This window comes from Ranitomeya imitator, chromosome 6, assembly GCF_032444005.1.
Source record: "Ranitomeya imitator isolate aRanImi1 chromosome 6, aRanImi1.pri, whole genome shotgun sequence".
NCBI lineage: Eukaryota > Metazoa > Chordata > Amphibia > Anura > Dendrobatidae > Ranitomeya > Ranitomeya imitator.
Genome location: NC_091287.1, coordinates 436,403,997 through 436,422,703, shown reverse-complemented (window position 1 = coordinate 436,422,703; position 18,707 = coordinate 436,403,997). Strand labels below are relative to the sequence as shown.

Here is an 18,707-nt window from a genome sequence, read left to right as displayed (position 1 = left end):
ATGTAATCTGGTGCCCTGGACTGTGGCTGCCTGCTACCATCAGTAAACCAGGTAAAAAGGCTGCACAACTGCGTCCTTTGTTCTTTACTGCACCACTCACCATCTTCCATCTATTCCCCGGGAGCCCTGGGGCCTACTTAACCTGTGGGAAGTTATACCATCTGGCTGCCACAACATCACCCCAGAGGAACCCTTTTAAGCAGCGTTGGGTTCCTCTGACCGAATACCACAGGTGGCGTCACGAACATTTATTATTTTACAAATCCCTTTAAAGACTATCCCTTTAACATGGGCGCCCAGGGCCACGGACCGGGTCACCGCCGCCGTGACACATCCCTTTAAGTACCGGACCCGGTACCGAGTACCCCACGGCCCTGGCGGGCGTTCCAGATACTTTGAGCTATCTCCAGACAGTCAGTGTGGGGGGGAGGGGTAGTACAGTAGAAATGACAGTGCTATGAGAAGAGATCGGCTAGAATGGTTTGTAATGTGACACAGTTAAACTCCATTGCACTGCTTCTCTCCCCACGGGAACCTTCTCTGCCATGTTATTTATCTGTGCTTTCTAATCATGTGGGAGATTAGACGAGGAGATCAGGTTGTCTGTCATTATACATCTAAGGACACGTTCAGCATTTTACCTCAGTATTTGTACCAGGAGTGGGGGGAAAAATACAGGACTGGTGACGTGTTTCTATTACACTTTTCCTCTGAGTGTTCCACTCTTTATTTTGGCTTACAAATACTGAGGTAAAATACTGACCAAATACTGAACGTGTGAATGTGGCCTCACACGGAGAAATCTGCTCTCCGCTATGGTGAATGCTTGCTCTTCTTTCCTTTTGAGTGTCGCTGCCTGCGTATGACTGGTCAGCATTATAGAAGTACAGGAAAGGGGGACAAGGAGTCTCCACATGATTGGATTTCTACCTGTCTTCTCTCAAGTTTGCTGGCATATATCTGGTGGGTGCCGATCCAGCTGGTGCATTCGGCAAGCGAAGGAGAAAGGAAGGATATGTTTCTGGCACCTCGACCAGATGAAATAAAAAAAGTTTATTTAAACCTGACTAAAAATAAAACGCTAAAAACAACCTGACACGTTTCTGGCACAGAAGTGCGGCCTTCGTCATAGGATATAATGAAAACAAGCAGACCTAAATAGGGAGCAAACACCAGCAGCTGTAACACAAACCAAGTGAGGAGTGAAAAGTTAGATAATTAGTGGAATCAATAAATGTAGAGCAAATAATTTTTATAATTCATTCCCCAGGGAATTTTGTATCTAGGAACAATATCCAAAAAGCCGCCTTCATCAATAAATGCTTATGCCAGTCTCCACCTCGTCTGGCAAAACATGCAAAATGAGTAAGGCCACCTGTTTAGTTGCCCCTGAATAGGACCTGTTGTTGGCGATATGTTCGGCGATCCTCTTTTTGAATTTACGGATCGTGCAACCAATATATTTGACTTGGCATGAAGAGCACTGGATGCAGTACACCACGTACTTGGTATCACAGTTAATAAAAGTGGGTATCTGATGGTTAGCTGTGGGGTATATCAGAAAAGGTGTTTTTTTTTTTGCGGTCCACTGCAAGTATCCGGCATCGTCTGTATGAACACAGCTCTGTGGCATTTAGGTGAAAAACATACTTTAATATCCTGCCCGCTCGCTGGCCTGGGCTGTCAGGTCTCTGCACATAAGCGTACATCACTCCTTTAGCGCCATATTTCGGCCAGTCTAAGTGCACCTTGAAACTTTTATAATGAAAAACTGCTCAATAGGTAACTAAAAAAAAAACTCATGGCAAATCCCCCAATGTGAATGTGATGTAACATGGAATGTAACCAAGCAATTCCGGACATTTTATATGATGCGATCTTTCTATGGTAAGGACTCTGAGATGTGAGCGTAATTCTCTAGTCATGGACTTGCACCTTTTATTTTTTACGTAGAAGCGTAAGTGGATCCCTGAAAGTATGTTCCAAATCCCTTATATTTGAACCTGATAAAATTGAAGAGCCCATACTGAAGGTGAGCGTTTCCCGATGATCCCAGGATCAGTGTGGTTCTGCAAAGATAACGTCACATTAAACCGTTTTCCTTTACTATCTATTACAGATCGCATTGCGGGATTGCTCAAGAATTGAAGTGGAAGATGGTGACCATCTGTTCAGGAAGTATGGACTTTAGACTCTGCTTTCTCTGAACACCTTTTATCCTGTATGTGATGTTACATCTTTGCCCCCTTTTTTTTCTCCATATTTAGCAATAAGCACAAAAGATTTTCTGTTGTATTCAGTCAGGTAAGGATTATGGGATTATGTTGTGAGCAGCAAAGCTACATGTAGAAGTATAAGGGCATTTTTGCTGCTGTTTTATTCTAATTTTCAGCTGCTTTTTACAGTACCAACAAAGCCTATGAGATTTCAGAAATCTTGGCACACACATTGGCTTTTTTGTATGATCAGTATTTTGCGCTTTGCTGCGTTTTTTGGACAGAGAGCATGTCACTTCTTTCAGCGTTTTTGCTGCTTTTTTTTCAGCGTTTTTTCACCCATTGACTTGAATGTGTGTTGAAAAACGCTGCAAAAACGCAGGTATCATTATTTGCTGCGTTTTTGCTGCTGAAAATTCAAGGACATTAGCATGGACAAAGAGGGAAAAAAACGCACCAAATATGCAACAAGAAATGCAGCAACAACGCACCTAAACCTGCGTTTTTGACTCGGCTTCTTTCCTGCCAAGAAGATCAGGTTTTGCTGCAGAAAAAAAAGCAGCAAAAACGCCCAGTGTGAACATGCCCTAAGCGTGATCCTCCATTACTGCATTCATATAATACACAAATAAGAGCATGATGTCAATTTTATAGTCAGAGAAAAGTCCTATAAGAGCAGAATTCGCTACATATTCCATTTACTACTTGATCTCAACCATTCCATGTCTTTTTGATGATCCTATATACGTCTTTGAGCCTCCTGCAGCAGCGCAGATGACCGCTGCAGCCAATCAATTTTCCATCAGAGTTGACATCCACTCAGACAAAATTTGCCAAAAATAAAGCAGGTCATATTCTGACACAAGTGTCACTCCCTCACCAGGAACATTGGTGCCAGCATTGCTGTAAAGGCTCCGCTGCTAGAGGGGAGTATACATTGCATCTACTTTGTGTGGTACTTAATTGATTAGGCAGAGGTTGTCCAATAATGAAAAAAAAAAAACATTTTGAACTGAACTTGTTAGTTTTTGCCACAAGCATTAGTTCTCATCCCATCTAATGTGACCAAATGTGATCACATTATTATTCCTTGTTACTTCTCCTGGAAATGTATGAATGAATTAAGTGTTACCAAGTGGGGGGAGATCTACAGTCTGACACTGTCCTGTAAGTGCTGACTTGTCTATTTATTAATTTTAAAAGCTGAGAATCCTCTACTAGCATGGACTTGTCTGGAGAGCTGACTAGTAACGCAGGCACTTCTGATTTATGAATGAATGCAGTTGATTTGCTTTGTTCTTTGTGATGGGACTATTCATAGATTGTTTGTTCTTCTAGGTTAACCTCATCAAGGAACAAAACATTGTTACTCCATACAACCTTCAGCGTGTAAGTCGCTCTTGTTTTTTCCATTTGCTTGTGTCTCGGTGTGGACATTGGGGCAGATTTGCTTTTGACTTTTTTGTCCGCAAATTACTCTGTGTATAAAGCCAAGGAGATCTCCAGCTGTGGAGTACAGCTAGCATCATTTGAAAGGAGTAGGAGCTTAGAAATGCCTTCTGTAGACAATAAACATCCTCCAGTGCATTGAAAATTACCTTTTTGGAGGTACCGTGTCCTATAGCTGCTTTTTTAGGGGCACGTCTAAAGGTACCTTCACACTGAACAACTTTAGAACGATAGCGATCCGTGACGTTGCAGCGTCCTGGATAGCGATATCGTTGTGTTTGACACGCAGCAGCGATCAGGATCCTGCTGTGAGATCGCTGGTCGGAGCTAGAAGGCCAGAACTTTATTTTGTCGCTGGATCACCCGCTGACATCGCTGAATTGGCGTGTGTGACGCTGATTTAGCGATGTCTTCACTTGTAACCAGGGTAAACATCGGATCACTAAGCGCAGGGCCGCGCTTAGTAACCCGATATTTACCCTGGTTACCATTGTAAATGTAAAAAAAACCAAACACTACATGCTTACATTCCGGTGTCTGTCGCGTCCCTCACCGTCAGCTTCCCGCACTGACTGAGCGCCGGCCGTAAAGCACAGCGGTGACGTCACGTAAATATCGGAATACTAAGCGCGGCCCTGCTCTTAGTAACCCGATGTTTACCCTCGTTACCCGGGGACTTCGGCATCGTTGGTTGCTGGAGAGCTGTCTGTGTGACAGCTCTCCAGCGACCACACAACGACTAAACAGCGACGCTGCAGCGATCGGCATCGTTGTCTATATCGCTGCAGCGACGCTTAATGTGACGGTACCTTAACGGCAAGTCTCCCCCAACAAGCTTATGTCTTCAAGATTCTTTTAAAATAAGCCAGGGTTGTCTTAAAGGCCCAGGTGTCTTTAATTAGCAGGAGAATTCAACAGGGGTTCTGTCTAATTTTTCCCTCCTTGGTCATATTCTGAGAACATGTGGAAGGTGTTTTTTTTCATTAAAGCTCTTTTCACTTGTTGTGCCTGCGGCGTTGGGGTCGCCCTGAGTCATGGGGGCTGAGCATTGCAACATGGGTGCTGTGGTGCACCAGGTCGCTCACTATGCTGCTGCATGGGGCAGTGGTTGGAGCATGGCTATGCAGCTTTAGGTCAGGGACCCACTGAGGGTTCTCTGTGATATGGCAGTCTGATCAGAATGTTAAACTAAGAACCTTGTGTTCAGTTTTGTACATTTTTGCATAGCCGCAGTAGATCAATGTATACGTTTTCGATGTGCGGTCCATGTCTTTTCCTACAGCTATGACGATCTTAAAGGATACCTGCCAGCATGTTTTCAGAAATGGAAGTAGTGGTATGGCTGTGTAGGTGCTTGTCCCCCAATAAAAGATTAGACTTAATTTTTTTTTTTCTTTTTCTTGTGTGGAGATTCGATTTGTCGGTCATTAGGAAATTGGGCTGGATGTGCACTGGGGACATGTCATTCACTCACGCCCATTCCCAGTGCCTTTCCCATCTGTTTTGCATATGGCTTTTGTACTACATTTCTTATTACTATTAAATCATATGATCGCTACAAAAAAGGTTTTTTTTTTTAATTGGGGGACAGGTACCTATATAGTTCTACCACTGATCCATATGTGCTGACACATTGCATTTAAAGGGGTTGTCTCACTTTGTGCACCAGATCTGCACTCCCCAGGCTTTCTGATTGCCTGGTTTGGAATGTGGCATTTTTCACGCTGGCTCCAATTCTCCATTCTTTGGTACTGCAAGCAGAGACAGCTTTGCCTGTGCACCATTGGAGGAGTGCAGGGAGACTGAAGCTGGCTGGGATAAGGAGCTAACAATGCTCTCCAGTAATATCGGCCAATGTTCAACCACCAATGCTATTCTTTAAACAATTCAAAATAAATCGCATTATTCCTTGAAACCTATGATAGAGCATAGTATGTGATAACATTACAGTGCAGGTGTCCTCCTGTCCTTGCTATAATGTCAATTTGTGGGGGAGGGTGAGGAGACCTGTAGAATGTTAGCCCGTAAGGGCAGGGTCCTCTTCCCTCTGTATCAGTCTGTCATTGTTAGTTTACTGTAAGTGATATCTGTAATTTATATGTAACCCCTTCTCATGTACAGCACCGTGGAATCAATGGTGCTATATAAATAGGGTTAAATACTTCATTATCACCACACAGAAAAAAGACAATTTTTAAATTTTCTGGGGGAAGTCGCAGTTACTTTCTTTTTTTTTTTTTTTCTTTTTTTTATCCCTTCTGTAGTATGCTGCCTTTTTGATTGGTCTACATCTTGCAGGAGAAAAAGTAAATGTCCCCAGAGATTTTATCTGTGTTAATGACCACTTTGTTGAAGGGAAAATTATTTGGGCTCCCTAAATTTTTAAAGTTAATATCTCTGGAAATGAGAAGTAAAAAAAAAAAAAAAAAAAAAAAAAATTACCGTATATACTCGCGTATAAGCCGACCCGAGTATAAGCCGACCGCCCTAATTTTGCAACAAAAAACTGGGAAAACTTATTGACTCAAGTATAAGCCTAGGGTGGAAAATGCAGCAGCTACCTGTAAATGTCAAAAATAAAAATAGATGCTAATAAAAGTAAAATTAATTGAGACATAAGTAGGTTAAATGTTTTTGAATATCCATATTGAATCAGGAGCCCCATATAATGCTCCATACAGTTCATGATGGGCCCCATAAGATGCTTCATACAAAATACTCCCCATATAATGCTCTATAAAATTTATAATGGGCCCCATAAGATGCTCCATATAACAATATGCCACATATAATGCTCCATACAGTTCATTATGGCTCCATAAGATGCTCCATATAACAGTGTGCCACATATAATGCTCCATACAGTTCATTATGGCCCCATAAGGTGATCCATATGACAATGTACCCCATATAATGCTCCATGCAGTTCTTTATGGCCCCATAGATGCTCCATATAACAATGTACCCCATATAAGGCTCCATACAGTTCATTATGGCCCCATAAGATGCTCCATATAACAATGTGCCACATACAGTGGGGCAAAAAAGTATTTAGTCAGTCAGCAATAGTGCAAGTTCCACCACTTAAAAAGATGAGAGGCGTCTGTAATTTACATCATAGGTAGACCTCAACTATGGGAGACAAACTGAGAAAAAAAAATCCAGAAAATCACATTGTCTGTTTTTTTAACATTTTATTTGCATATTATGGTGGAAAATAAGTATTTGGTCAGAAACAAAATTTCATCTCAATACTTTGTAATATATCCTTTGTTGGCAATGACAGAGGTCAAACATTTTCTGTAAGTCTTCACAAGGTTGCCACACACTGTTGTTGGTATGTTGGCCCATTCCTCCATGCAGATCTCCTCTAGAGCAGTGATGTTTTTGGCTTTTCGCTTGGCAACACGGACTTTCAACTCCCTCCAAAGGTTTTCTATAAGGTTGAGATCTGGAGACTGGCTAGGCCACTCCAGGACCTTGAAATGCTTCTTACGAAGCCACTCCTTCGTTGCCCTGGCGGTGTGCTTTGGATCATTGTCATGTTGAAAGACCCAGCCACGTTTCATCTTCAATGCCCTTGCTGATGGAAGGAGGTTTGCACTCAAAATCTCACTATACATGGCCCCATTCATTCTTTCATGTACCCGGATCAGTCGTCCTGGCCCCTTTGCAGAGAAACAGCCCTAATGCATGATGTTTCCACCACCATGCTTTACAGTAGGTATGGTGTTTGATGGATGCAACTCAGTATTCTTTTTCCTCCAAACACGACAAGTTGTGTTTCTACCAAACAGTTCCAGTTTGGTTTCATCAGACCATAGGACATTCTCCCAAAACTCCTCTGGATCATCCAAATGCTCTCTAGCAAACTTCAGACGGGCCCGGACATGTACTGGCTTAAGCAGTGGGACACGTCTGGCACTGCAGGATCTGAGTCCATGGTGGCGTAGTGTGTTACTTATGGTAGGCCTTGTTACATTGGTCCCAGCTCTCTGCAGTTCATTCACTAGGTCCCCCCGCGTGGTTCTGGGATTTTTGCTCACCGTTCTTGTGATCATTCTGACCCCACGGGGTGGGATTTTGCGTGGAGCCCCAGATTGAGGGAGATTATCAGTGGTCTTGTATGTCTTCCATTTTCTAATTATTGCTCCCACTGTTGATTTCTTCACTCCAAGCTGGTTGGCTATTGCAGATTCAGTCTTCCCAGCCTGGTGCAGGGCTACAATTTTGTTTCTGGTGTCCTTTGACAGCTCTTTGGTCTTCACCATAGTGGAGTTTGGAGTCAGACTGTTTGAGGGTGTGCACAGGTGTCTTTTTATACTGATAACAAGTTTAAACAGGTGTCATTACTACAGGCAATGAGTGGAGGAAAGAGGAGACTCTTAAAGAAGAAGTTACAGGTCTGTGAGAGCCAGAAATCTTGATTGTTTGTTTCTGACCAAATACTTATTTTCCACCATAATATGCAAAAAAAATGATAAAAAAACAGACAATGTGATTTTCTGGATTTTTTTTCTCAGTTTGTCTCCCATAGTTGAGGTCTACCTATGATGTAAATTACAGACACCTCTCATTTTTTTAAGTGGTGGAACTTGCACTATTGCTGACTGACTAAATACTTTTTTGCCCCACTGTATAATGCTGCTGCAATAAAAAAAAAAAAAAAAAAATTACATACTCGCTGCTCCTCAGCCTCCCGTCTCTCCGCACTGACTGAGGGCGGCGCGCACAATAATACGTCATCGCACCCTCTGACCTGAACAGTCACTGCAGAGGACGCGAAAGACGGGGCGGCGGTGGAATGCCGAAAGGTGAATATGAAATACTCACCTGCTCCCGGTGTGGTCCCTGTCAGCTTCTCCTGGACACATGGTCTCCGGGAGCCGGCAGCTTCTTCCTCTGTTCAGCGGTCACATGGTACCGCACATTACAGTAATGAATATGCGGCTCCACCCCTATGGGAGTGGAGTCCATATTCATTATTTTAATGAGCGGTACCACGTGACCGCTGAACAGGGGAAGAAGCTGCCAGCGCCGGAGACCATGGGACATGCAGGGACCGCGTCAGGAGCAGGTGAGTGTGACCCTCACCCGCTGACCCCCCCGCCGACCATGACTCGAGTATAAGCAGAGAGGGGCACTTTCAGCCCATTTTCTCTATCCCCATGATGGCACCACGGAGAGAGGGGTCCGCCCCCAGGGACAGGAAACCTACAGATGAAAAAGGGCGTACCTCTCTCCCACATCAGTTGGTTTCCTGTCCCTGACGGGGAACCTACAGCACGTCATTCGACCAGAGCAGTGGCATCATCCTGGGCGGAGAGAGCTGGCGCTTCGATACAACAGATATGTAGAGCGGCCACTTGGTCTTCCCAGCCTACATTTTTCAAGCATTACCGCTTAGACTTGACCCCCTCTGATACTACCTTTGGGCGAAGGGTTCTAGAGGCAGTGGTCCCTCCCTAAGAGCTATCTATTCAAATCTCTCCGTGGTGCCATCATGGGGATAGAGAAAATGGTAGTTACCTGCCGATAACGGTATTTCTCTGATCCCATGATGGCACCCGTATATTCCCTCCCTTTTCACACACAGGTGTGCACTTGGTAATGTACCAGTAATTAGTTTTAGTCACGGTGCCTCTGTTAAGTTAAATTGGTTAAGTTTAATTTGTGTAAATATTGAGTTGCAGCTGAAGTTCTGTATAAGGCTCTGTAATCCAACTGATGTGGGAGAGAGGTACGCCCTTTTTCATCTGTAGGTTTCCTGTCCCTGGGGGCGGACCCCTCTCTCCGTGGTGCCATCATGGGATCAGAGAAATACCGTTATCGGCAGGTAACTACCATTTTTTTGGCTGAAAATCTGGGCTTATACTCAAGTATATATGGTACGTTTCTTTAGTTACTTAATGATGAGGTAACCAGTTTAACATGCAAACTGTAGTGAAATGTCCTATTAAAGTATTTCCATAAAGTTTTCTAACTTGGTAGCCATTTTTGATTTTGTGAATCCTTAACTTTGAAGGAGCTTGTCAGGTTTTTTTTTTTAGCCTACAGCACCATAATTCATTGTAGTTCTTTACCTGCAGTCTTCAAAGGTGTGCTTAATGGCCCAAATTGATGTGACCTTTGTGTAAAATTAGGTTTAAAGTCCATTTGTGCCACATGGTAATTGGTTTCATCTGATCAAGGAGGTGGTTAGATACTGATGAGTAAAGTAACACAAGCTCTCCACATCCTACCCCTTCCAAATAAAACTGGATTGACATCCCCCCTAAAGTTGGGAATGCTCATTAGATACCCTGTCCTCAGGGACCTCAGTTGAACCAGAAAGTTTGGCAATAAATCATGGAGAGCTTGACTTTAATTCATAGTGTCTCCACCTCCGTGGCTGGATACAACTAATTGGTGTATGATGTGTTTTGCAAAAATAAATCATATCGGACTAATATGGACACCTTTAGAAGCTGCCAGGTTTAGGAGTGAAAAATAAAAGAACTTGGCAGGATCTCATAAACCCTAAAAATAAAGATGAATCTTCACATTGGATTCATGTTGCTGTCGGGTATTTGTGTGAGTGGGGCCAAGAAGAAGAGGGCAGTAGTGAGGACATCCATGCTCCTTCTACTTCCATCACTGCCGTTCATCTCTGTGGCCTGGGACAGGAGCGCTCCCAGGCTATAGGTGACTCCTCATAAACCTGAGCCTGCTATGCTAATGTGTAATATATTGTGCAAATAATTTAATTCACTGTTCCTTTTTCAGGGTGGAGGCCATTTTTTCTTTCAGCTGGAGGATTCTAGAAAGGTGGATGATGTTGTACAGAATCTTCTACAGGTATAATCTAATAAACGTTCCTATAAGAATTGCTCTTTAATGAGAAGCATAGTTGTGATCACCAGGAGCGTGGGTGTATATACAGATATCTGTGATGTATGTGGCTTGTATACGGTGTTTCTTTACACAATTGCAAAATCAGGATTTTCTTTTTCTTGCACCAGGGAATTGTATGAAATAAAATAAACTATTACCTTTCGATTCCCAGTGTTCACTACTGGTTGTTTACTTTGCTGAATTGATTGCATGTCGTGCATCCACGTGACCACTGCTGCCAATCACATGCATCAGAGGTCTTGAGCCAAACATACAGGCTGTACCTCCTACGTCCTGTGATTGGACATGTAATGTGGACATGCAGCAAAATAAACCCAGGACCACCAAAATATTCGTACTAGAAGTGTAGGGAATTAAAAGGTGAATATTACATTTTTTTCTACTTTTTATATCATTCTTTGCTCTAGGTAAAAGGGGGGGGGGGGGGAACCTTTTAACCTTTTCATGAATCTGGGATTTTCCATTTTTTTTTTTTTTGTTTTTTTATTTTTCCCCAGAGCCATAACATTTTTTTCCTATTAATATTGGTGCGTGAGGGCTAGTTTTTTTTGCGGGATGAGTTGTATTTTTGAATGACGCCATTGATTTTACCGTGTACTGGAAAATGGGGAAAAGAAAAAATTCAAGTGTGGTGAAATTGCAAAAAATGTAATTCCACAATTGATTTTCTTTTTTTTTTTTTTTTTTTTAACCATATTCACTAAATGCTAAATCTGACCTGCCATTATGAGTCTCCAGGTCATTAGAGGTCGCAGATACCAAACATGTCTAGGTTCTTTTTTTTTTATTTAAGTGCTGAAAAAAAAAATTTAAAGTTTGTAAAATAAAATAAAAAAGGGGCATTTTCGGAGACTCTTGGTGTCTCCATTTTTTGGTATCTGAGGCTGGGTGACTGCTTATTTTTTGCACGCCGAGCTGACGTTTTAGTTCGTATAGCTTTGAGGTAGATATGATTTTTTTGATCGCCCGTTATTGCATTTTATTGCAATCTTGCGGTGACCAGAAAAAGTTATTCTGATGTTTTGATTTTCTCGTTACGCTGTTTATATTTTGATCAAGCATTTCTGAATACTTAGTAAAAATGTGATATATATATATATATATAATTTTTTTTTTTTTTTAAACGGTTATATAATTGCCCCAATTGATCATCTGCTATGACTGACAGCCACGCACCTCGTTCATGTGAAGAATGCAGTTTAGCTGGGTTTTTGACGCAGTTCTGGCGCGTGCGTGTTAAATTCCGCTGTCAGAGATTAACAGCAGCAATAAACATGTTAACCGCCTTGGGTGGATCGCGATTCCACCCACGGCTGTTATGGGCACATAGCTGATCAGATCAGCTGTCATGTGCCGGAAAAGATGTCGGCCTGGCACCGGAGCCCGCATTAAATGCCTGGACACGAACTATGACTTATATATACGTCATATGTTGTTGAGGAGTTAATTCCTCTTCAAACATTTTTTGTATTCTAAAGAGCATATATAGTATGGGTATGATTTTTACCTCTTGTAGCTTGTGTTGACTTTAACATAAAACATGCTTGATGGTAGCTCCCCATCTTTTACATTATCAGGGTCTGCCAACAAAAATCTAATGGACTTCTGAGACGGATGTTTCTTTCCAGTTTGCAAGAGTAACTGAGACACTAGTACTTTTCATTATGTAATTGTCCGTATCATTAGTTCTGTGCGTGACTGCGTACAGGAAGTGGTCTTCATTTTCATTGGAACATCTAGTCTGATTATTTTTTTCTTTTTGCAGCTTCAAAGAGCTTCTCGTCTAGAAAAACTCGGAGATCAGACAGCCATGGTACTGGATTAATTTTCTGTTTTAACTTAATACATTCTCTAGTTTCCTTTGTATAACTTGTTTTCTCTTGTTTCGATACCAGATTACTGCTATTCTGCAGTCTCGTTTGGCAAGGACATCATTTGATAAAAACAGGTTAGTGAAAGTATGGGCACCTACCTGAAGATACATCAAAGCAGCTGAAGGGTCCACTACGCCAGACACATAGGGATCAATATTGATCATAAGTATGGGATGTTTTATTGCTTCTTAGTTCTATAAAATTGTTTTTTCAAATTAAAAGGGAAAAAGTGCAAATATTTTTCAACATTTTATAACGCAGATGCCACAACTGATGCTTTCAAAACCAATATTCAAACGGAACCGGTCAGTGAAATCATGCTTCCCGATCTGCGGGCAGCGTGACAGATCTCCATGATCCCTCATTACAATAAAGCTTAGCGGTGTCATAGAAATCGGAGACTCCCAATTTACCAACATTTCCATTTTGCTTCCGAGTCTATATAAAGGGTGCACTAGTAGGATGCTTGTTTTAGGCTAGGTTCAAACTTGCAATGTGCAGTCCGTTCAACAAATCCGTTAAACGGATCGCACTAACGCAAGTGCCAACTTTGGCACTGCGCTAGCGCAGATGGAGCATCTGCTAGCTCCATCTGCGCTAGCAGTGACGGACCCGGAAACGCAGCAGCCCGCGTCTCGGGTCCGTCACTCAATGACGGCACATCGCTAGCGCACGCCCATTGTGGGCATGCGCTCGCCATTGCAAGTAATGGCAGCGTTAAAGGACTACGTTACACCGCGTTATGCCGCGGTGTAACGTAGTCCGTTAAACGGGTTCACACAATGCAGTGTGAACCCAGCCTTAGGATAGGGTGTACATTTTTGTTGTAATTTTGTCACTTTTGTGGCACAATTAGTCATTCATGCACTCTCCCCGTTTCAAAAAGTGGGTGGAATTGAGATGGGCTAAAAGTTGCCGTTTTTTTATTTATTTATTTTTTTTTGCAACATTTTACCAGTTTTATGCAAGTGGTAAAAACTATGTGATTGGGATAAGGCTGGGCACGGCAAGATGTCCGCTGAGCGACCCCATTTGACTTCTCCTCCTGTGTCTGCAGCACTTTCATAAATCTGCTGACGGGTCTCTCCATTATAGCTCCTACAATGCTTTGGCTCCTGATATCTTTGATAAGAATACCATCCAGATATCGCATAAGAATGCACCATGAGACAGTAATGTGCAACACCACCAATTCATTCTTTTTCTTAATCAGTTAAACTTGATGATTTTGGTATCAGAGGCATTATGATTGTCTCCCATCATTCCCCCAGCCAAAAAAGCCTCCTGAATGCATGCGAGTGGTAACCGTGAGCAATCTTTCTCTGGTAAGCTCAGTTGCTAGTTCTGTAGATGTACCCTGCCAGTGTGTAGTATAGGAAGTAACTTGCTTCTAGCTACTAGTGTCAGCCCTATTTGCTCTCAGAGGGCTGTATTCTGCCACTCAGAGCATAACCTTCACCATTTGTTACCTTCATTGTCTCCTGAGAGCTGGACTGACAGTTTGGGTTTGTCTGTAGGAAATAGTGGTCTTAGCTGGTGCAGTGTAGATGATATTGTTCATACATTTTAGCTGTAGTTAATGCATGCTGCTTTAGTTGTAATATACAGTTGTAGAACATGTATGTTCTGATACTTGGAGGACCTGCTACTTGCGCAAAGAAACGGAGCTAAATACCCTGGAAAAATTCCCTGAGCTCCCCTGATTTTGTAAGTTGTTTATTCCCATTTGTTTTGGAGCGCGGTATGTGAAATCTCTGCTTTCTGCAGAGTCTTCTCTGGGGTGTACACTTTTATCCCTCCCTCCAACTCGCTGCCAATTACGGCTCAGCACCTGATCCATCAGTTTAGCAGTCTTACAGTGGCTTGTGAAAGTATTCTACCCCTTGGCATTTTGTGTTTTTTCTTTCTACCACACATCCTGGAATTTCATGTGTTTATTTCTTTTTTTTGAGGGCTTGCATTCGTTTTTGTAAAGAACATGCCAGCAGCTGTGATTTTTTTTTTTTTTCTTTATGTGAAGCAAACGACAAGTAACTGAAAACTTTAGCGTGCGTAACTATTCCCCACCACCTAAAATCAGTACTTTGTAGAGCCTCCTTTTGCTGCATTTATAGCTGCAAGTCACTTTTACACAAGTCAGGTTAGATGTTTCCTCTGGTCAACAGAAATCTTCAGGTCTGACAACAGATTCTCCATTGGATTAAGGTCTAGGCTTTGACTAGGCCACTCCAAAACATTTATACGTTTCACCTTTACACCCTTAGGCCATGTTCACACAGTGCGTTTTTTACCGCGGAACCGCGGCGGTTTTGCCGCTGCGGTTCCGCAGCTGTTTTCCATGCAGGGTACAGTACACTGTACCCTATGGAAAACAGGACACACTGTGCACATGGTCCGGAAATTGTTAAAAAAAAGACGCGCTGAATAGCTCCCGGAAAAAAGAAGGAGCATGTCAATTCTTTTTCCGGAGCCGCAGCGGTTCTGCACCCATAGACCTCCATTGTGAGGTCCAAACCGCAGTAAAACCCGCAGATCAAAAATATATCTGCGGGTTTTACTGCGATTTGATGTGCAGAACCGCTGCAGCAGGAAGTGCGGGGAGCGGGCGGAAGTGCGTGGGCGGAGTGTGGCTGCCCCCCCCGTGTTCCGATCCCGCCCCCCCGTGCTCCGATGCCCCCCCCCAGTGCTTCGATGCCCCCCCCCAGTGCTCCGATGCCCCCCCCGTGCCCTAATCTCCCCCCCTTATACTCACCCGGCGTCCCGGTGTCCGTCCGGCCGTCTTCTCCCTGGGCGCCGCCATCTTGCAAAATGGCGGGCGCATGCGCAGTGCGCCCGCCGAATCTGCCGGCCGGCAGATTCGTTCCAAAGTGCATTTTGATCACTGAGATATAACCTATCTCAGTGATCAAAATAAAAAAATAGTAAATGACACCCCCCCCCCTTTGTCACCCCCATAGGTAGGGACAATAAAAAAAATAAAGAATTTTTTTTTTTTTTTTTTCACTAAGGTTAGAATAGGGGTAGGGTTAGGGTTAGGGGTAGGGTTAGGGTTAGGGGTAGGGTTAGGGTTAGGGGTAGGGTTAGGGGTAGGGTTAGGGTTAGGGTTAGGGGTAGGGTTAGGGGTAGGGTTAGGGGTAGGGTTAGGGGTAGGGTTAGGGTTAGGGTATTTTCAGCCATTTTAACCCTAAAAAAATTCCTAGAAAACACACAGACTCTGGCTAGAAAACTGCATCAAAAAAACGCATCAAAAAACGCATCAAAAAACGCATCAAAAAACGCATCAAAAACGGACCAAAAAAGGACCAAAAAAAGGACCTGCGTTTTCTGCCAAGAGCTGCAGTTTTTTAAAAAACAGTCAGGAAAAAAAAAGGATGGAAATCCTGAACGTGTGAACATACCCTTAGACTGTTCTCATTGTCTTGTTGGAAGGTGAACATCCATCCCAGTCTCAAAGCACTAATAAACAGTTTTTGTTCAAATATCTTTGTATTTTGCACAATCAATTTTTCCCTAAAGTTGGACCATTTTCCCTGTCCCTGCTGCTGAAACGCATCTCCAAAGCATGATGCTGTCACTGCCATGTTTCCATCTTGCCATGCCACTAATAATGTGACTTTTATGGAGGTATTTGCTTGCACCAGAAATTTGTATGGGCTTCATAGCAAAATGAGTTAATACATATGCACGTGACAATTTTTAGTTATTTGATCCCATAAATGTAATATACGAGGGGCGATCCAAAAGTAATGATAATCAATACTAAACACAATGAATATAGTCAAAAAATAAATGTATTTTTCTACATAGTCTCCTAACAAGTCTATACATTTAGTCCTCCTCTTTTCTAAACTTAGAATTCCCTTCGAAAAAAATTCTTGATCTTGACCCTCAAAAAAATCCCCAACAGCGGTTATCAAGTCGCTATTGTCGTCAAATTTCTCACCCCGGAGGTGTTCCTTGAGTCGAGGAAAGAGAAAGAAGTCACTGGGGGCTAGATCTGGTGAATAGGGGGGGTGTTCCACCAGTTTAAAGCCCGCTTCTTGAATGGTAGCCATGGCAACAGCAGCTTTGTGAGCCGGCACGTTATCTTGGTGAAACAACACTCCAGCCCGCAGTTTGCCGCGCCTTTTCTCCTTGATAGCCTCCCGCAATCTTCTTATTTGTTCTGCGTAGTAGGAGCCCGTAATAGTGGCTCCCTTCTTAAATAGTCCACCATAATAATTCCTTCAGCGTCCCAAAAAACGGACACCATAACCAGCAGGGAATGCTGAGCTTGACACTTTGAATTTCTTCGGCGTCGGCTCGTTTCCATGTCATCGATTGTTGTTTAGTTTCGGGATCAAAGTGGTGGATCCAGGTCTCGTCCATGGTCAAAAAACGTGACAAAAATTTTTCCTTGTCTGCTTGGAACTTTTCGAGATTTGCTATTGAAATGTCAACTCGTTTCTTCTTTTGTTCGTCGGTTAACATTTTTGGCACCCAATGCGCGGAGACCTTTCTCATATGCAATTCTTTTGCAAGGATTCTTTGAATACTGCCATATGAGATCCCTGTGACCTCAGCTACCTGCCTGATAGTCACTCTTCGATCTGCCAATACAACTTCTTCAACTTTTTTCACGTTTTCTTCATTGAGGGACGTGGATGGGTGTCCTTCACGATGTTCATTTTCCGTCGATGTTCTTCCCAGCTTAAATTCCTTGGCCCAGCGTGCAACTGTGGAATATGGAGGAGAAGAGTCCCCCAATGTTTCCACCAATTCGCTGTGTATGTCTTTGGTAGTCACTTTTTTCAAGCAGAGGTATTTGATGACAGCTCTGAGCTCGTTTTTTTCCATTTTGATGTTCACTCCTCGGCAGTTCATATTCAAATGAATGTAGCTCCCGGGAATCGTGGTCTATTTAAGTAATTTTTTTCCTGGACTAGTGGGTACCTAAGAAGGAAGAAAACATTTTATTTTAATTTCTGTGTGCAATAGAAATAACCGATTATCATTACTTTTGGATCGCCCCTCGTATGGCTATATTTTTCTCATTCATTTCAACCAACTTAGACTATTTAGTGCTGATGCATCACACGCAAATTGGGTTACAAAAATATTTAAACGCAGGTTATAATGTGACAAAATAGGTTGAAAGCCAAAGGTGTGCATACTTTCACAAGCCACTGTATCAGCTGCTGAGCTGTGATTAGCAGCATATGGGAGAGGTGACTGCTCATGCCACATACTGAACTCCAGAAGAAACAAATGTGAATATCTGTGCAAAGAGGAAGAAAGTAGTAGAATCAGGGGAGCTCAGATTTTTGCAAGTTATTTAACTCTATTTTTTAACAGTTATATTATAAGATCCATTTTTTCTGATGCTTTTCTTAAATCTGTCAGCTTTCAGAGTGTGTGTGAGAAATGGATCATGGAATGTGAAGCCGAGATGATAACGCCGCTGGTCTCCAACCCGGGCCATGTGTGCATCACAGATAAATATCTCTATTTCCAGCCTTTAAATGGATACCCAGTAAGAAATTGCTTTATATATTTTTTTTTACTTCTCGTGCAGAACTTATACTTCCCATCACGTGACCAATGATGTTTAAGGGAGCTGGCTTCCTGTCCCCTTTCAATAGCTAATCCAGTCCACCTCTGTCTCTGTATCAGCAGTGATGAAAAAGTAGTCTGGTTCATGTAGTCGGGCAGACAGTCATACTTTATACACATTTTACTTGTCGTGTGTTGACCCAGAGAGGGGAGGATGGCACAAACCTGGAAGTAGAGTGACCTGGTGCTGTCGGGCATGGCGGGGACAAAGGAGTTATGCTTGGGTCAGCAGGAACCAGATGTGACAAACAGCCTAAGGCCCCTTTCACACATCAGTTTTTTTGCCGTCAGTCACAATCCGTTGGCTAGGCGGATCCGTTGCAGATTGTGAAAAACTGATGCGACAGATCCGTTTTTTCACTGGATCAGACTAGCGGATCTGGCTAATTGGACCTTTAAAAAAAAAAAAAAAAAAAAACGGAGCATGCTCAGTTTAATAATTAAAAAAAAAAAAAAAAAAAAAGAATCCGTCGCACATAGGCTTCCATTCTAACAAACGATGGACTGAGATGGATCCTTCGCTGTCCGTTATTTCGACGTACACAAAAAACGTTACTTTGTCCCTTGTCTTCGGCCGCCCGACAAACAATTTGAAACGTGAGGCCATCCGTCGCTAATACAAGTCTATGAGATGTGTGAAAGAGGCCTAAGTCTAGCTAGGACTGTATCTAATCCGATCACA

The 18,707-nt window shown here is 42.8% G+C and overlaps 1 protein-coding gene across 1 annotated transcript in view; it reads left to right on the top strand.

The window, feature by feature from the left end:
• The window catches only part of NSMAF (neutral sphingomyelinase activation associated factor), a 155,267-nt gene that overhangs the window by 43,996 nt on the left and 92,564 nt on the right, over window positions 1-18,707 (top strand). Inside the window, exons 3-10 of the mRNA XM_069731381.1 lie at window positions 1,954-2,032; window positions 2,120-2,178; window positions 2,268-2,304; window positions 3,555-3,605; window positions 10,431-10,502; window positions 12,325-12,372; window positions 12,455-12,507; window positions 17,816-17,945. Of these exons, the coding sequence (XP_069587482.1) occupies window positions 1,954-2,032; window positions 2,120-2,178; window positions 2,268-2,304; window positions 3,555-3,605; window positions 10,431-10,502; window positions 12,325-12,372; window positions 12,455-12,507; window positions 17,816-17,945 (529 nt within the window). The remainder of the gene's footprint in view (window positions 1-1,953; window positions 2,033-2,119; window positions 2,179-2,267; window positions 2,305-3,554; window positions 3,606-10,430; window positions 10,503-12,324; window positions 12,373-12,454; window positions 12,508-17,815; window positions 17,946-18,707) is intronic.